Genomic DNA, 18,297 nt, shown 5'->3' on the forward strand with positions numbered 1-18,297 from the left:
GTGGGGGGGGAGCAGAAGGGGTGGGAGAGGCAGTAAATGGGCTGGGAGGATAGCAGGGGGGCGGGGGGGGCAATTGGAGGGTGCCGAGGGGGCAGCAGCGGGCCCGGGGGGGGTCAGGGCGGCGGAGGCGGCCGAGGAGCCGCCGGCGCGGCCGTGCGGGAGCGCTGCTGCCCCCCCCCCGCCCCCCCCGGCCCCGCCCCGCCGGCCACCGCCTCCCATTGGTCGCCGGGGCTGTCTGTCAGGGCAGGGGCCGCCCTCCCGGCGCGGGGCGGGGCGCGGGATGCAGGGGGTTGCCATGGCGACGGGGCTGGGTACCACGGGGGGTGGGGCGGGGGGGCGAGGGGGGAGACGGGGGACGGGGCGACAGAGGGGGGACGCGGGGGGGGGAGCGAGGAGGTGGCCAGAGCGGGGGACGTGGGGGGACACGGGTGACACTGGAGGGGACACGGAGGTGGCTGTGGGGGGGACAGAGAGGGGACGTGGGGGGACACGGGTGACACTGGAGGGGACACGGGGGTGGCTGTGTGGGGGACATGAGGGCACACAGAGGGGGGACATGGGGGGAAAAACAAATGGTCAAGGAGGGGACAAAGGTGGACACGGGGGTGGGGCATAGAGGGACGCTGGGGACAGCGTTGGCCATGGCCATGGAAGGGACATGAGTGTCACGGGGGGGGGGGGGGGGTAATGACATCAGGTGACACTGGAGAGGACAAGGAGAGGGATATGGAAGGAGACATATATGAGGAGGACATATTGAGGGGACATGGCGGGGACAGAGAGGAGACATGGTGGGGACGTGCAGGTGGCCATGGAAGGGACAAGTGGGGGACACTGGAGGGGACATGCAGGTGGCCAGGGTGGGGACCACAGGGGCCACCATGTCCTTGAACTGGTCTACCAGCGGTGGGTCCCCCATGGCCACCAGCTGGTGGCCTCGATGGTGTAATTTCCCAACTGCCCTGTCCCTTGTCACCAGTGGACAAGCCCAGTCCCACCTGTGTGACGTCCCTGAGGTCCCACCAGAGACCTTGCTGGTGCCACCTCCCCCCCAACATCCCCGCTGTCCCCTCCCCTTGGTGGTCCCTGGCTGGGGTCTCAGCAGTAGCTCCAGCTCACTCATACTGGGAGATGGGGGGTGGACCAGGTCCTCCCAGTGTCCCACCAGTGCTGACTGGAGAAAGGCCACCTTGACCACTCATACTGGGTGACACAGCCCAGGACACCAGTGCCACGTTGGTGGCTCACAGTCAGCCTGGTGTCCGCCAGGCCCCTGGGTGCTGCTGCCTACTGGCAGCGCCCAGCACCCCGACCGGCGGACCCCGCGCTTCCCCCTCCCTCCCGGAACAATGGCGCCGCCCAGACGGGGCTGCTCCTCGTCTCGGTGCACTCCAGGCGCGCTCAGCCATTGGCCGGCGGTACGCAAGCAACGTGCCTTCTCATTGGCTGACCTCGTGTGAGAGGCGGGGACATCCGCGTGGCCTATATAAAGCGGCGCTGGCGCCGGTATCTCCCCCTTTTCCGCCACTGCGGCCGCCGCGGAGGTGAGGCTGGATCTGGCAGCGCGGGACCCGAACCGGGGCTCGGCTTGGGGTCAGGGGAACGGCGAGCTCAGGCCTGGCCTGCGGCCTTGTGCCGGGGGTCTCCGCCCGCTCTGCGCATGAGCCGGCCCCAGGCAGGGCCCCGGGCCTGTGCGGCCCCCGCGCATGCGCAGAGTAGGGAGACACGTGTTGGGGGGGGATCCCAGCCTAAGACATCACCCGTCGGGGTATTCTGAGGGTCTCCTGCAGCCCCAGGGGGGTTCTGGGGCATCTCCCTTCACGGCATTAACTGTAGCCGGGGCAGTGGGCTCATTTTGGGGTGCCCGGGACCCCCGGGGGCTCTGGAGCCGCCCCACCCCACCGCAGTGCTAGAAGGAACCAATGAGGAGGTGGTCAGACCCTCCCGCCTGTTGAGGGAGTTGGGGTCCCACCACCACCTAGGGCTTTAGAGCCCCCCGAAGCATCCCCATCCCCAGTTAAAGGCTCAGCACAACCCCTAGATAATATGGGGGCACATACACATGCTGAGTCACGGGTGCAACTTCCAGCGCAAAAGGGGGGCCCAATTCTTTCTTAGGCTAGCTGTCGCACGTGTGGGACTCCCCCTTTTATTTTAGGGAGGGGGTTCAGCAGGCCTGACCCCCCACAATATGCTCCTTCCACTCCCCACAGACCGCTGCCATGCCAGTTGCCCGCAGCTGGGTGTGCCGAAAAACCTATGTCACCCCTCGACGTCCCTTTGAGAAATCCCGCCTCGACCAGGAGCTGAAGCTCATTGGTGAGTTGGGGGGGGCTGCTGAAGAATTGGAGGGGGTGCTTTGGGGGTCCCCCTGACCCCCCTGTTCCCTTCCAGGGGAATATGGCCTGCGCAACAAGCGGGAGGTCTGGCGGGTCAAGTTCACCCTGGCCAAGATCCGTAAGGCAGCGCGGGAGCTGCTGACCCTTGACGAGAAGGACCCGCGGCGCCTCTTTGAGGGTGAGGTTTTATTTCAGGGGTCACCCTTTTTCCTCCCTGGCACCCCCCTTTGGTGCCAGCTTTTTTCCCCACTCTTTGTCCTTACTCTTCCTTTTTTCACCCCTTTTTCATTCTTTACTTTTTTTTTCAGTTTCCCCCTTTTCTCCCTGTTTTGATCACCCCATTTTTAACTACTTCCCCACAATTTTTCCCCCCATTTCCTCCCCTTGTTTTCTCTTATCCCCCTCTTTTTTTTTTTCCTGCCCTGGTCCCCTCTCTTTTCTTTTTGTCTGTCCTTTTTTCTGGTCCTCTCCCTTTTACGCCCCTCACCGCCCACTTTGCCTCACTGTGCCCCCCCTTTTTTTTTGTCCCATTTGGTCATCTTGTCCCTCACTTTCTCCAGCTTTGCTCCATCTCACCCCCTTCTTTCTCCAATTCTTCTCACTTTGACCCTGTTCCTTCATATTTTCACCCCTTTTTTCTTGTTTCTGTCCCTTTTTGCCCCCCTTCCCCCTGTTCCAGCTCCCGCTTTCCTTCTGTTCTTCTCTCCCGGGCCCCCTTTGATCCATCTCATTCCCCTTTTTTCCTCCATTTCCTCCCATACTGTCACCCCTTCCCTGCCCGTTTGCCTCTTGTTGTTGTCTTTTGCTCCTGTTTCAGCCTGTTTGTCCCCATTCCAGCCCATTTGGGCCCCTCTTCCCCTCATTTTGCCTGTTTTGGTCAATTTGCCCCTCTTCTGCCTCCATTTCCCCCCCCCCCCCCCCCGTTTCAGCCTGATTGCCCCCCTTTTCCCTGTGTTTCAGTCTGTTTTGACCCCATTTACCCCCATTTCATCCCCTTTGTGCCACATTTTCCCATGTTTCACCGTGTTCCCTCTGTCCCCTCCTCAGGGAATGCGCTGCTGCGGCGGCTGGTGCGCATCGGGGTGCTGGATGAGGGGAAGATGAAGCTGGATTACATCCTGGGGCTGAAGATTGAGGATTTCCTTGAGCGGCGTCTCCAGACTCAGGTCTTCAAGCTGGGCCTGGCCAAGTCCATCCACCATGCTCGTGTCCTCATCCGTCAGCGCCACATTCGGTGGGTCCCTACGCCCCTCACCCCTCAGGGCTGCCCCAAACCCTGAGGGGCCCTTCCACAGCATGAGCAAACCCTCTCTGCACTGTGAGGGTCAGCCCCCAGCGAGGTCGGCAAGGTTCACTGCGGCTCTGCCGTACACCTTGTGAAGGGGACGGGGTCCAAGCACAGGTAACCCCCCCGCCCTTCAAATCTGGGGGGGGGCTGCATGCTGCTGAGCACCCCCCTAAATTTTGTGGGGGGCACACTTCAGTCTACACCCCCATACTGTGCTTCATCTCCTCCCTCTTCATCTGTCCTCCCAATTCTCACTGAAGACACACTGCAAAGAGGCTGGGGTCTACATCTGGGTGACCCCCCCAAATTTTAGGGGGCCCACACACTGGCAGACACCACCCCTAAATTTTGGGGAGGCACATGTCAATCTGCACACCCATACTGTCCTCCTTACCCCCCAGCTCTCACTGCACACACCCTGCAAAGGGGCTGGTGTCTGTGCTCAGCTGCACAGCCTCAGCACCCTGCTGCTGGGAGCCCCTGCCCTAGGTAACACTGTTCCATAATAGGGAAGGGGCAACACTTTGCAAGAGTGTACCCCCAAAACAACGGTCCTGCAGTTAAGGGGTACCCCAAGATTTAAGGGATGCACCCCAAATTTTATGGGGACCCAACATTAACAGAAAGTACCGTTTCAGAGCCAGATCCCCATTCCCCAGGGCAGGATCTCCCTGCAGTGGGGTTGGGGTGCCTGGAGGGAGTTGCTGGTATAGTTTTTTGGAGTGCTGACCCCCCCGATTTTGGGGTTCCCCCCAGGGTGCGGAAGCAGGTGGTGAACATCCCCTCTTTCATCGTGCGGCTGGACTCGCAGAAGCACATCGACTTCTCACTGCGCTCTCCCTATGGGGGGGGTCGCCCTGGCAGGGTCAAGAGGAAGAACGCCAAGAAGGGGCAGGGGGGTGCAGGGGGGGGCGAGGACGAGGAGGAGGACTGAGCCCCCTGAAAACTGGGGGGACGACCCTGGGGTGAGAGCATGACGTGTGCTGTGGGGAAGGGGTTTGTGGGGGGACAGAGGGGTGGGGAGGGGAGTGGGGTTGGAGGTGGTTGGGGGGGGGGGCAGGAATTGGGGCATGGGTGTTGGGTTTGGGGTTGCAAGGGTTTTGGGGTGCTGGGGCTATTCAATGGGGAGTGGGTTTTGGGGTGCTGGAGTTAATCAGTAGAGAAAAGGTTTTGGGGGTGCTGGGAGTCTTAGGGGTGGGGGGAGGGGTTTGCGGGTTTTGGGGTGCTGGAAGTACTTGGAGCAGGTTTTGGGGGTGCTGGGTCTTAGGATGGTGTCAGGTTTTGAGTGCACTGGATGTTCTGGGATGCTGGAGGAATTTGGGGAGTGGGTTTTGGGGATGGGAGATCTTGGGGTGGGTTTCAGGGACTTTGGGGTGGGATTTTTGGGGTGCTGGGGGTTTTGGGGGGTTGGGTTTTGGGGTGCTGGGTTTCTTGAGAGGTTAGGAATAGGGGTAGAAAGTGGGGCTGGAAGTTTGGGGGGGCTTTTTGGGGGTGGTGGTGCATTTTGGGGGCCCCCCATGATGGCAGCACTGGGCGCTGAAACCCCTGACGATGTCTGTGCACCCTCCAGGGACCTTGACACCCTGGGGGGTCTGAGGGGGCCCCTGGGGGTGCTGGTTGTGTGTGCTGGTTTTTGGGGTCCCCACCACTAACCCCCCTGCTTTTTTTCCAGGTCCCAGCTCCCAGAATTCGGGGTCCCCCTGTGGGGGTTAATGCCAATAAATGGAGTTGTCTCACTGGTGTCTCTTTTGTGTTTGGGGGGGGCACACAGCAGCCTCCTGTGTTCCTTGGAGGCTTTTTTGGGGGGGAGGGGAGTCCCCAACCTTGGGGCGGGTTGGATGCCTCAGTTCCTGGGAGGGTGGGTTTTTTTGGGGGGGAGGGGGGGTGTCCCCCAGTTTTATGGGGGGTTATCTAGACCCCTCAATTTGGAGGGTTTGTCTGAGCACCTTGTTTGGGGGGGTGGGGGGGGCTGAGTACCTGGGTTCCCTGATGATTTGGGGAGGGTCCCTAATGTTTTTGGCTTTTTGGGGGCCCTGATTTTGAGGGTGGGGTCTAGACCTTTTTGTTTTGGGGGGGGTGGCCGAGTAGCTGGGGTCCTGGATGATGTGGGGCGTGTCCTGCAGCCTTGGGGCCTCCAAATGAGGAATTTTTTTAAATTTTTTTTTTTTGGGAGGCCTCGACTCAACCTTGGGGGTGTCTGAACCCCTCAGTATTTTTTTTTTGGGGGGGGGGCGGGCAGCAAGTGCCTGGGTTACTTGGGAATTTTGGGGTCCAGACTCCTCCGTTTGGGGGCCGGTGGGGCAGAAGCCTGGGCGTATGGGAGGGTCTCTGGGCTGTATCCCCCGGCGTGCCGGTTGGGGTACCCGGCGGCCCTTTCCGCCACACTCAACATGGCGGCGCCCATAATCCGGAAGCCTCGTCTCACGTGTGGCCGCATTCACCAATAGCCGCGCATCTCCGGGGAGGAACCGCCCGTTGGCCACGCCCCTTCGCTGTTGGCGGGAGAACGCGTCCTCGGCGTAATGTGCGCAGCTGGGGGGTTCCTGAGGGGGCAGGGGGGGTTCCCCGCTGTCTGGGGGGGTCTTGAAGGGTTGGGGATTCCGGGGAGTTCGTAAGGAGCTGGGGGGAGCCTGAGGGTGTCTCTGAGGGGCCCCTGGGGACTGAGGGGCCTCTGGTGGGGAGTCTCTGACGGGGTGCTGGGTTTGGGGGGGCTGTCCCCGGGCTGCTGGGGGGCCCCGGCGCATCCCCACAACCTCCCCCTGCTCCTTCCCCACAGGATGGAGGGGAAACGGCCGGGGACGCCCGGGGGTCCGCCCCAGGCGAAGCGTTTGCGGGGGGGGGCGGGGGTCCCCTCCCAGTTCGAGGAGGAGCTGGCGCAACTGGAGGAACTGGAGGCCGAGCTGGCAGCCGAGGAGCCCCCCCAGACCTCTGAGAGCCAGCCCCTAGGTGAGGTGGAGGACAGGGTGTGGGAGCTATGGGGTGGAATGGGGTGCTGTGGGGCAGGATGGGATGCTGTGGGGGCCGATGGGGTGCTGGGGGGCAGGGTGGGTGTGTTTGGGGTGCTGGGGGCGTGATGGGGTGCTATGGGACAGGCTGAGGATGCTGTGGGGCAGGATGGGGTGCTGGGGGGCAGGGTAGGTGTGTTTGGGGTGCTATGGGACAGGCTGTGGGGCAGGGTGGGGTGCTGGAGAGCAGGGTAGGAGTGTTTGGGGGTGTGACAGGGTGCTGTGGGGCAGGATAGGGTGCTGGGGGGCAGGGTAGGATGCTGGAGGTGCTGTGGTGTGCTGTGGGTCAGGACAGGCTCTGCCCCCCACCCCAGGCAGCCAGTTTGTGGGAGAAGTGAACGCCAAGTGGCGGCGCCCGGCCCTGCCTCTGCAGCCGCCCGACACCCTCTGCTTCCTGCAGCTCGACATCGACCACTACATCGGTCAGCACCCACAGGACCCCCCCTGCCACCCATGGGACAACCCTCTGCACCCATGGGTCCCCTGGGGGAGCACTCAGACCCCCAAGTCCTTGAGGGCGGCACCTCAGGGGTCCCTCAGCACTCATGGGTGCCCTGGGAGGGGATGACACCTAAGCAACCCCTTGCCAGGGGAGTGTGTGACCCAGCCATGCCCCCTCAGGGTCCCCACTGCCTGGGATGTCAGGGGCCACCCAAGGCCCTGTGCCCATCCTCCGCGTCTTTGGGGTGACAGCAGCTGGCAACAGCGTCTGCCTCCATGTCCACGGCTTTTCCCCCTACTTCTACGTCCTGGGGCCACCTGGTGAGTCAAGGACGCCCCCAACCCTCCTTCCCCCCCAACCCTCCTTCACCCCCCTTCCCCCCCCCTTCCCCCCACAACACCCCATCCCGCCCCCAGTTCCACCTGGGGCTTCTCTAGTGGTTTGTATAAGGGTTGTGCCTTGGACCCGCCTCGGGAGCCCCTAAACCCTTCTAGCCCCCTCCATAACCCCCTGACCCCCCCAAAATCTGCCCCTCCCAGTTGCACCTGTGGATTAATGGCTCATCCAAGGGTTGTGCTTACTGTGGGATGTGGGAGGGCCTCAGTGTTCCCCCTGCCTCTCCCTTCTCCCCCCCCCGGGGCTGCAGGGCCTCCCCATGACCCCTCTCTTTCCCTGTCCCCCTGCTCCAGGTTTGGGGGTGCAGCACCTGGAGGACCTGAAACGGGAGCTAGATGCAGCATTGTTGCGGGAGCAGCGGAACAGCAAGGAAGGGCTGAGCCAGGCTGTGCTGGCCCTGGAGCTGTGCCACAAGCAGAGTGAGTGATCCCCCCACACCACCCCCCAGCCCCCCCATGCCAAGCAATGGGGTTCTGGAGGGGTTTGGGGGTGACCTGTGTGGGGGAAACCGTAGCATAGCTGCACTGTGGGGCAGGAGGAGCCCCCTAAGTGGCTGTGGGGGGGTTCAGGGGAGCTGCTGACACCCTGGTGCATCCCCCAGGTATGCTGGGGTACCAGGGGGGGCAGATGGCCCTGTTTGTGCGGGTGGTCCTGGCCCTCCCCCGGCTGATTGCCCCCGCCCGGCGGCTACTGGAGCAGGGGCTGCGCTGGGGTGGGCTGGGGATGCACCCCGCCCCCCCGTTTGAGGCCAACATTGACTTCGAGATCAGGTAAGGGACTCTACCACCTCCCAGAACTGTCTCATGGGCTCCCCCATGTCCCCTGGAGTCCTCAAACTGCCCCCCAGGGTCCTCTGTCTGCCGCCCTGGGGTCTCTACTTGTTCCCCAGCATCTCTAAGCTACCCCTCTATGTCCCCATGTGCCCCCTGGGGCTCCCCCGCTTCCTTCCAAAGTCCCTTGTCTGCCCCCCTGGGGTCCCCATTTGTCCCCAGGCCCCCCCCACTCCCCTCTTAAAGTCCCCATCTGCCCCCCTGTGTCCCCCCACTTACCCTCATCTGCCCCACCAGGGTCCCCCATTGACCCCCTGGGGTCCCCAAACCTCCTCAGTCCTGCCCCCCTCCTTCACCCCCATTTCTTCCCCCCAGGTTCATGGTGGACACAGGGCTGGTGGGGTGCTGCTGGCTGGAGGTAGAGAAGGGTCAGTACCAGTTGCGGGGGGCCCCCACCAGCCCTGGGGTCCCCCCTGGGCACCCCCCCCCGGTCTCTCTGTGCCAGCTGGAGGCGGATGTAGACTGGGTGGGGCTGCGGAGTCACCCTCCTGAGGGACCCTGGCTCTGTCTGCCACCCCTGCGCATCCTCAGCTTCGACATCGAGTGTGCTGGCCGCAAGGGTGAGGGGCAGGGGGGGACATCGCAGGGGAGGGGGGACATGGGAGGTCAGGAGGGGCAGTGGAGGAATGGGGGGGACTGGAGGGACAGGGGGATGGGGGGACATTGCGGTGCAGAGGTGACAGTGGGATGCAGGGGTGATGTTGGAGCACGGAGGTGACAGTGGGGGCACAGCGGTGATGTCGGGGCACAGGGCCAGGGGCTGGAGGGTGCAGGGGGTGTCAGGGCACAGGTTGATGAGGGGGCGTGGGGTGACCCGAGGGTTCCTGCATGGCCCCCAGGCGTGTTCCCCGAGGCAGAGCGGGACCCGGTGATCCAGGTGGCGGGGGTGGTGCTGCGCCAGGGGGAGCGTGAGCCCTTCCTCCGCACCATCTTCACCCTCCTGCCCTGCGCTCCCATCCTCGGCTCCCAGGTGCTCAGCTTCCAGCGGGAGCGAGATCTCCTCCAGGTCAGTGGGGGGGACAGGGGGCTGGGGGGCTCCAGGAGGGAGCTGGGTGGCTCCAGGAGCTTCCTGCGGTGTGTGGGAGGGTTCCAGGAGGAATCTGGGGGCTGATCAGGGGTCCCTGGGGGAGGCCCTCAGGGGGTCTGGTGGGCTCCAGGAGGAATCCGGGGTGTTTGAGGGGGGCTGGGAGTTGGGGATGCTCAGGGGTCCTGGGGGGCTTTCCGGGGGTTAGGGGCCTGCAGCAGGTCCCTGGGGGGCGCTTGGGAGTCCTGGGGGTGTGTGGGGAGCTTGGGGGGGACTCTTGGAGGTCCTGGGTGGCTCCAGGAGGGGCCTAGGGAGCTCTTGGGGGTCCTTCCTGGGGTTGGGGGGGTTATGGGGGTCTGGGGGAGTTTTGGGGACACCTCTGATCACTTTTTCCACCCCACCCGCCATGTCCCCTCTCTCCTCCAGTCATGGGCTGAGTTTGTCCGGATCGTGGACCCCGACATCATAACGGGCTACAACATTCAGAACTTTGACCTGCCCTACCTGCTGCAGCGTGCCCACGTCCTCAAGGTGCCCCCCAACCTGCCCCATAGCCCCCAGCCTGCCTCATGGCACCCCATGCCCCCCCCCCCCAGCCCCTCCAGCCTGCCCCACAGCACCCTGCGGCCCCCAACCTGCCCGTAGAAGTCCGACCTCTCCCCTCCTCAACCTGTCCCACAGGCAGAGCCCTTCCCCTGCTCCCCAACTCCCTTCATGGCCCCCCAACTGCCCTCGTTGCCCCCCAGGTGGAATCCTTCCCCTTCCTGGGGCGCATACAGCAGTGCCGCTCAGTTGTGCGGGATTCAGCGTTCCAGTCCCGGCAGCTTGGCCGGCGTGAGAGCAAAGTGGTCAGTGCCGCAGGGAGGGTGACGCTCGACCTGCTGCAGGTATGGGGGGGCCCGGGGGGGCCGGGGTGGGGCTGGGTGACCCTTGATATGCTGCAGGTATGGGGGGCCCCGGGGAGCTGGGGGTGGGTGGGGCTGGGTGACCCTCAATGTGCTGCAGGTGTGGGGGGACTTGGAGGTGGGGGATTTAGGGGCTGTGGGTGCTGTCAGGTTGTCAGGGCAATTGTTGGGGTGTTGGGGTGCAGTCGGGGTGTCGGGGCACAGCTGGGTGCAGCAGGGTGCTGTCAGGGTGGCACTGGGGCACAGTCGGGCGCTGTTGGGGTGTCAGAGCTAAGTCAGGGTGCAATCGGGGTGCCGTCAGGGTGTTGGGGTACAGTCAGGGTGCAGATGGGGTGCAGTCAGGGTGTTGGGGTGCCGCCAGGGTGTTGGGGCACCCTTGGGGTGCTGCCAGGGCGCAATGGGGTGCAGCAGGGCCATGCACAGGTGCTGCTGCGGGACCACAAGCTCCGCTCCTACACCCTGAACGCCGTCAGCTTCCACTTCCTGCACGAGCAGAAGGAGGACGTGCCCCACAGCATCATCACTGACCTCCAGGTTGTGGGGGGGGGCAGGGGCACCCCAGGGAGGTTCTGGGGACTGTCCTGCCCCCCGTGTCCCCTCCTTCCTACTCCCGTGTCCGCTCCTGTCCCCAGCACAGCTTGGAGCAGACATGGCACTCGCTGAGCTGGCCATCTACTGCTTGAAGGATGCTGTCCTCTCCATGCCCCTCCATGTCCCAGCTGTGACCATGACATGTCCCTTTGTGTTCAGCATGTCCTGCAGTGTCCCTGATAGGTCCCCAGTGTATCTCCAGCACAGCTCAGAGCAGCTGTGGCGCCAGCTGTCTGTCTGCTGCCTGCAGGATGCTTTCCCCTGGTGTCCCCCCATGGCCCCCAGTGTCCCCTCACGTCCCTGTGTCTCCCCATGTCCCTGATATGTCCCCAACGTGTCCCCATGCCCCCAGAACGGCTTGTAGCAGACACAGCGCTGTCTGTCTGCTGCCTGGAGGATGCTGTTCCTCGGTGTCCCCTCATGTCCCAGCCATGTCCCTGGCTTGTCCCTGTGTCCCCCAATGTCCCTGACATGTCCCCAGTGTCCCCCCAGAATGGCTCAGAGCAGACGCGGCGCCGGCTGGCCGTGTACTGCCTGAAGGACGCCTTCCTGCCACTGCGGCTGCTGGAGAAGCTCATGGTGGTGGTCAACTATGTGGAGATGGCACGTGTTACTGGTGTCCCCCTCAGCTACCTGCTGATCCGAGGACAGCAGGTCAAGGTGGTCTCGCAGCTCCTGCGGCAGGTCAGAGGGGGTGCAGGGACACTGGGAGGGACGAGGGGTTTGGGGGGCATGGGGACAGACACTGGGAGGGATGAGGGGGTCGGGGGGCATGGGGATGGACACTGGGAGGGATGAGGTGGGGACAGGGGACGTGGGGACACAGGAGGGATATGGGGGCGGGCACCCCTGCGGCAGGGGGATCTGCACGCACCAGGGATGGTGGGGACACAGGCTGGGGAGCCACTGGGGTCTCAGGGAGGTGACTGGGGGTGCTGGTGCCCCCCCTGGTGCCAGTGACCCCCCTGTGCCCCAGGCGATGAAGGAGGACCTGCTGATGCCGGTGGTGAAGCCAGAGGGGGGGGAGGACTATGAGGGGGCCACTGTCATTGAGCCCCTCAAGGGGTGAGTGTGAGGGGACTGGCTCCGTGTGTGTCCCCAAACCTGTGACACCCCCAGACTCCTCTGTGACACCCCCTGACCCCCTGTAACCCACCCTGTGCCCGCCCAGGTACTACGACGTGCCTATCGTGACGCTGGATTTCTCCTCGCTGTACCCCTCCATCATGATGGCACACAACCTCTGCTACACCACCCTGCTGCCCCCGGGGGGGCCCCAGCGCTTTGGGTGGGAACTGGGAGGGACTGGGGGGAACTGGAGGGGAACTGGGAGGGGCTGGGGGGTACTGGGAACAGCTGGAATGGCTAGAGAGCACGGGGAGGTACTGGCAGGGGCTGGGGTAGGGTTGCGGTCACTGGGTGCGGCTTGGGAGGGGCTGGGGGGATCAGGGGCAGTGGGGACACCAGGAGGCAGCTGTGGGTGCCCCACCCACCCTGTGACCCCCCCTTTTCCCCCTCCAGGCTGGGCCCCAGTGACTTCATTCGCACCCCAACGGGTGAGCTCTTTGTCACTGCCAGCGTGCGCAAGGGGCTGCTGCCCCGTGTCCTCGAGGGGCTGCTGGCTGCCCGCAAGAGGTAGGGACATGGGGGGTGGAAGCACACACTGGGGGACAGGGGGATACGGGAACGGGGGGGACGTGAAGGAACAGGGGGACATGGGGGGATGCGGGACACACACAGGTGGCCATGGAGAGGACATGGAGGGGGACACGTCCCCTGAGGGATTTTGGGGTCTCCATATGAAGATTGGGAGTCCCTGGTGGGTTTGTGTCCCTCTGTGGGGTTCTGGGGCTGGGGTTGGCTGTGGGTCGCTGTGGGTCACAGCAGGTCCTGGCAGGGTGAAGGCAGAGCTGGCGCAGGAGCAGGATGGGTTCCGGCGGCAGGTCTTGGACGGGCGGCAGCAGGCACTGAAGGTCAGCGCCAACTCAGTCTATGGCTTCACCGGTGCCCAGGCTGGGCGCCTGCCCTGCCTCGAGATCTCCCAGGTGAGCCCCATGGCTGCCTCACAGCGCCCCACTGCTCCCCGTGGCACCCCACCGCACCCCACGATGCCCCACAGCACCCGACAGATCCCCACAGCACGTGCTGTCCCCAACACAGCCTCCCTCGGGCTTCTTGGACCCAGCACTGGGCTTTCCCTGAACCCCTCAGGCAGGTGGGGGGTCCCTGCCCCTCAGCCCTCCCTGCCTTACGCCCCCCTCTGCCCCACAGCCCCCCAATGTCCCTGTGTGTGTCCCCAGAGTGTCACCAGCTTTGGGCGCCAGATGATCGAGCGGACGAAGCAGCTGGTGGAGAGTAAATACTGCCTGGCGCAGGGCTTCCCTGCAGATGCCAAGGTGGGCTGAGCAGGCTTCTGGGGGTCCTGGGTGGGTTCTGAGGCATTCGGGGGGGATGCCGAGGGGCTGGGGGGGCCCCAGAGGGCAAATCTTGCCTGGTGCTGGGTTGCCCTGCTGATGCCAAGGTGGGTCCTGGGAGGGTGTGGCGGGTCCTGAGGGTTTTCCGGGGCATCCCAGGGAGTTTTAGGGGGTCCTGAGGGGGTTTTGGGGCATCCCAGGGGGTTTATAGTGGGTGCTGAGGGGATTTGGGGGGGGTCCTGGGGGCGGTTTGGGGGTCTCGGGGAGAATTGGAGGTCCCAGGGGGGTTTTGGGGAGGGGTCCTAGGGACAGTTCGGGGGTTCCAGGGGCAGATTTGGGAATTCCCGGGGTTTTCAGGGGTCCCGGGAGGATTTGGGAATGCTGGGGGGGAGATGTAGGGGTCCCGAGGGTGACCCTGAGGCCATGCCCTCCCAGGTGGTGTACGGGGACACGGACTCGGTGATGTGCCGGCTGGGGGTGACCTCGGTGGCTGAGGCGATGGCCCTGGGGCGGGAGGTGGCCACCTGGGTCTCCAGCCACTTCCCCTCCCCCATCAAACTGGAGTTTGAGAAGGTCAGAGGGGCCCGGGGGGGTCCCCACGTCCCCAAGGGGGGTTCTTAGATCCCTGGGGGGGGCGGTCCTCATGTCCCCAGGTATGTCCCTGCATTCTTGTGAGGGTCCCTGGGGTGGTCTCCAGGGAGACCCCCACATCACTGGGATGGTCCCCATGTCCTCAGGGATGTCTGTGGGGTCCCCATGTTCTTCTGAGGGTCCCCATGTCCCAAAAGTTTTCCCGGGGGTCTCCCTACGTCCTTGGGGCATCCCTACAGCCCCAAACCTGTCCCTTCAGTGACCCCTGTGTCCCTGGATGGTTCCCATGTCCCGGAATGGGGGGGTCCCCACATTCTGAGATGGTCCGTGCTGAGGTTGCCCCACCACAGGTGTACTGGCCATACCTGCTGATCAGCAAGAAGCGCTACGCGGGGCTCTGCTTCTCCTCCCGCGCCGAGGCCCACGACAAGCTGGACTGCAAGGGGCTGGAGGCCGTTCGGCGTGACAACTGTCCCCTGGCTGCCAACCTGGTCACCGCCTGCCTGCACCGCATCCTGCTACACCGGTGACGGGGTGCAGGGTGGTCCTGTGGGGCGGGGAGGGGTCCCCGTGAGCACTGTGTGCCACACGGTGTCCCTCCATGAGAAGGGGCGGGGGGGAGGGGGGTCATCATGTGTCCCCGGTGGATGGGGTATGGGGTGCAGGGGTCCCCATGTGTGCCCTCCATGGATGCTGTGGGGGCGGGGGGTCCCCATGTGTCTTCTGTGGGTGCTGTAGGGCCCTGTGACACCCCCCATCCTCCTCTCCTTGGGGAAGCTGTGGGGTGATGTGGGCATCCCCCAGCGCCCCCAACCCCCTTTTCTCCCCCAGGGACCCCAAGGGGTGATCTCAGACCTCCTGGGGAAGCTGGGGGTCCCCCAGCACCCCCAGACCCCCCTGTGTTGCCCCGCAGGGACCCTGCGGTGTGATGTGGGCATCCCCCAGCCCCCCTGAACCTGCTTTTTCCCTCCAGGGACCCCGATGGGGCGGTGGCCCACGCGCAGGAGGTGATCTCGGACCTGCTGTGTAACCGGGTGGACATCTCGCAGCTCGTTATCACCAAGGAGTTAACGAGGGCGGCCAGTGCCTACGCAGCCCCCCAGGCCCATGTCCAGCTGGCCGAGAGGTGGGGGGACCCTCTGGCAGCACCCCAAAACCAGCACCAGCAAATGGGGACCCCCGGGTGGGCACACTGGAAGAGGCACCCCAAAAGGGGGATCCCAAAATGGGCAACTGGAAGTAGAGACCCCCAAATGGGCACCCCGAAATGGGGGTTCCCCAAATAGGCACCTAAAAAAGGAGACCCCTTGCATGGGCACCACAAAACAGATCCCCCCCCCCCAAATTTGGCACCTTATACCCCCTCCCCAAACTGGGCACTTTTATGGGGCACCTGCAGGTGGGTGTCCCCAGACTGGGGGAGGGGAGGTGGGGGTGACCAAAGTGGGGTGCCCCCCACCCATGGGTGCCTCCCCCCCTGCCCTTAGGATGCGGCAGCGGGACCCTGGCAGTGCCCCCAGCTTGGGCGATCGCGTCCCCTATGTCATCGTCACCGGCGCCAAGGGGGTGGCTGCCTACATGAAGTCTGAGGTGGGGAGTGTGTGGGGGGGCACCTTGGGTTGGGGTGGGCATGAGTCGGGGGGGCTCATCCTGTGAGGGACACACGGGGGGGCCATGATGGGGATTTGGGGCGGCTTGTGAGGGGGTGGGGGGACATGGGGGGGATGCAATGGGGACTGGGGAGCCCAGGGGGAACATGGAGGTGGTCCAGAGATGAACAGAGGGATGAGGCACCAGTGGGTTTCTGGGAGGATAAACTGGGGGTGTGATGGGACAGAGGGACATCGGGGGGGTGCTGGGGGAGTCCCCAAAGCCACTGCCTGCCCCCCTCCCCGCCGCCCCCCCCCAGGATCCCATCTATGCCCTGGAGCACAACCTGCCCATCGACACCCGCTACTACCTGGAGCAGCAGCTGGCCAAGCCTCTGCTCCGCATCTTCGAGCCCATCCTGGGCGAGGGCCGGGCCGAAAGCGTCCTCCTGCGTGAGTCACTCCAAAGCCAACGCTGGGGGCACCCCAAAACCCACCCGAGGACCCCAAATCCCACCCAGGGCTCCCACCAGTACCCCCTTGAGCCCATCCTGGGCAAGAGCAGGGCTGAGAGTGTCCTCCTGCTTGAGTCACCCCAAAACTGATACTGTGGTGAACCCAGAAATGCTCTTGCACCCCAAAACCCACCTGGGGACCCCAAACTCATCCAGGGGACCCCGAAATCCCACCTACACCCCCTTGGTCCCAGCTGTATGGACAGCAGGGCTGAGAGTGTCCTCCTGCCTGATTACCCCAAAATACACGTGGGACCCCAAAATCCTTCTCAGGGGACCCTAAACCTCGCTGGGGGCACCCCAAAACCTGCTTGGGGACCCGAAAACCCACCAGGTGACCCCAGATACCCCCCAGTCTCCCCCAAATCCCCCACCCCCACCCTAGGACCCCCTCTGGGGACCCACAGCACAGGGTGCCCCTGGGGAAGGAGGGAGTTAGATTTAGAGGCTCCCAGGGGTGTGGGAGGATTTGGGGGGCTCTGGGGGGGTTGGGGATTTTGTTGCCCCCCCCCACCCCCGACCCCTTCTTTTTTTCCCTGCAGAGGGGGAGCATACCCGCTGCAAGACAGTGCTGACAGCCAAGGTCGGGGGGCTCATGGCCTTTGCCACCAAGCGCAGCACCTGCGTGGGGTGCCGGGCCATCCTGACTCACCATGGTGAGTAGGACCCTCCCCCCAAGAATAACGGGGACCCCCCCCGGGGGCTGCTGCCAGCTGCCCCCCCGTCCCACCCCAGGCAGGATCAGGTCCCAGTTGTCCCCCGTTTCTCTCCCCACCCTTCCAGGTGCCGTGTGTGACTTCTGCCGGCAGCGACAGTCCGAGCTCTACCAGAAGGAGGTGGGGGTCCTGGATGCTTGGGTCCATATTTTGGGGGTGTCCCGACACCTGGGTCCCCCCTTTTTTTTTCGGGGGGTAGGGTGTGGAATGCCTTTTCCCTCTTCGTTTGGGGTATCCTAAACTTCTGGGTCCCCTCTTTGGGGCACTCCTGATGCCTGGGTCCCCCTGTTTTTGGGGCGCTGTCCTGGACACTTGGGTCCCTTTTTCAGGGCGTTCCCTGGATCTCTGTTTTTGGGGGGGTCCCTGATGCCAGCCTTTGTCCGCAGGTGTCCCAGCTGGCAGCGCTGGAAGAGCGCTTCTCCCGACTCTGGAGCCAGTGCCAGCGCTGCCAGGGCTCCCTGCACGAGGACGTCCTCTGCACCAGGTGACCTTCCTGAGCTGCCACCCCCTGTGTCCCCCACGCTATCCCCAGGTGCCCCACATCCCCCTGTCATTGTCCGTGGTGGTCCTCAACATTGTCCCCAACATTGCCAGTGTCCTCCCACCATCCCCCAATGTTCTCCATGCTGTCCCTGGGTCTCCCGTGTCCCCTTGATGTCCCCAGCATCCCTGATTTTGTCTCCAACATTGTCCCCAATGTCCCCCCATGCTGTCCCTGTGTCCCCCAATGCCATCCCTGTCCCCTGTGTCCCCCTACACTGTCTTTGTGTCTCCAATATCCTCCCCATATACCCCCACAATGTCCCCAATACCATCCCTGTCCCCCCAACTCTGCCCCCGTCGCCCCTCACATGTCCCTACGTCCTCAACGCCATTCGTCTGCCCCCTGTGATGTCCCCAATGTCCCCCCATACTGTCTCTGTGTCCCCAGTGCCATCCCTGTCCTGTCTGCTGTCCCCAGTGTCTCCCTACACTGTCTTTGTGTCTCCAGTGTCCCCCTCATACAACCCCACAATGTCCCCCACGCCATCCCTGTCCCTCCCCCCTGATGTCCCCGTGTCCTCCCAGCCGCGACTGCCCCATTTTCTACATGCGGTGGAAGGTGCAGAAGGACCTGGACGCACAGGAGCGACTGGTGGCCCGCTTCGGCCCCCCCAGCTGGTGAGGGGAGGCCGCTCTGGGGTCCTGGGACCCTCCAGGACCCCCCTTCCGCCCCTCCCCTGGCGGGATTTGGGGCATTTTCGTGGGTTTTCTACTGTGAATAATAATTAAAAAAGCACTGATTTTGAGTGGTTCTGTGGCTAGGGGCGGGGCGGGGGGTGGGGGTAGGGGAGAGGCCCTGGGTCCCCTTTAAGGATAATGGGGGGTGGGGTGGGGGTCGTTGGGATATCTCGGGGAGCAGGGTGTCTAGGGGAGGAGGGCTAGTGCGGCCGGCGTCCTCCCCGCCACGGCGGGGCGCTCTGTTCAGGGGCGGAGCCTGCTGTGGGCGGGGCTCTTCGTGATGGGCGTCTCCCCGCCTGTGCGCACCCTCCGAGGCGGAGCTGCATCGCGGCGGGGCTTCCCATTTGACTGACATCGCGCCGCCCAATCGTAGCCCGGCGGGCCCGTCCGCCGCTGCTCCGCGCGGTGGGGCGGGGCCGGGCGGCGAGCGG

At 64.2% G+C, this 18,297-nt stretch overlaps 2 protein-coding genes and 1 non-coding gene across 3 annotated transcripts; all 3 read left to right on the forward strand.

Moving 5' to 3' along the window:
• Positions 1-1,446: 1,446 nt before the first annotated feature.
• On the forward strand, positions 1,447-5,363 carry RPS9 (ribosomal protein S9). The gene is made up of 6 exons (XM_037388569.1): positions 1,447-1,544; positions 2,214-2,319; positions 2,395-2,517; positions 3,387-3,573; positions 4,384-4,592; positions 5,300-5,363. Exons 2-5 carry the CDS (start codon positions 2,223-2,225, stop codon positions 4,559-4,561), a joined length of 585 nt encoding a protein of 194 aa, XP_037244466.1. The 5' UTR covers positions 1,447-1,544; positions 2,214-2,222; the 3' UTR covers positions 4,562-4,592; positions 5,300-5,363.
• LOC119149495 lies at positions 5,137-5,230 on the forward strand. The gene has a single exon (XR_005104728.1). It is a non-coding gene; the product is annotated as a small nucleolar RNA SNORD88 (small nucleolar RNA).
• A 733-nt stretch (positions 5,364-6,096) lies between the features above and the next one.
• On the forward strand, positions 6,097-17,934 carry POLD1 (DNA polymerase delta 1, catalytic subunit). Its single transcript, XM_037388468.1, has 26 exons — positions 6,097-6,151; positions 6,404-6,573; positions 6,947-7,054; positions 7,254-7,394; positions 7,764-7,889; positions 8,072-8,240; positions 8,616-8,860; positions 9,140-9,306; positions 9,751-9,855; positions 10,071-10,211; positions 10,653-10,763; positions 11,313-11,504; positions 11,797-11,885; positions 11,992-12,108; positions 12,342-12,455; positions 12,718-12,865; positions 13,121-13,216; positions 13,670-13,807; positions 14,176-14,351; positions 14,799-14,951; positions 15,313-15,415; positions 15,735-15,867; positions 16,472-16,585; positions 16,713-16,765; positions 17,032-17,129; positions 17,714-17,934. Coding segments are annotated over exons 1-26 (3,306 nt in total). The 5' UTR covers positions 6,097-6,149; the 3' UTR covers positions 17,811-17,934.
• The last annotated feature ends 363 nt before the right edge of the window (positions 17,935-18,297 follow it).

This window comes from Falco rusticolus, chromosome 5 (genome assembly GCF_015220075.1).
Source record: "Falco rusticolus isolate bFalRus1 chromosome 5, bFalRus1.pri, whole genome shotgun sequence".
Classification (NCBI taxonomy): domain Eukaryota; kingdom Metazoa; phylum Chordata; class Aves; order Falconiformes; family Falconidae; genus Falco; species Falco rusticolus.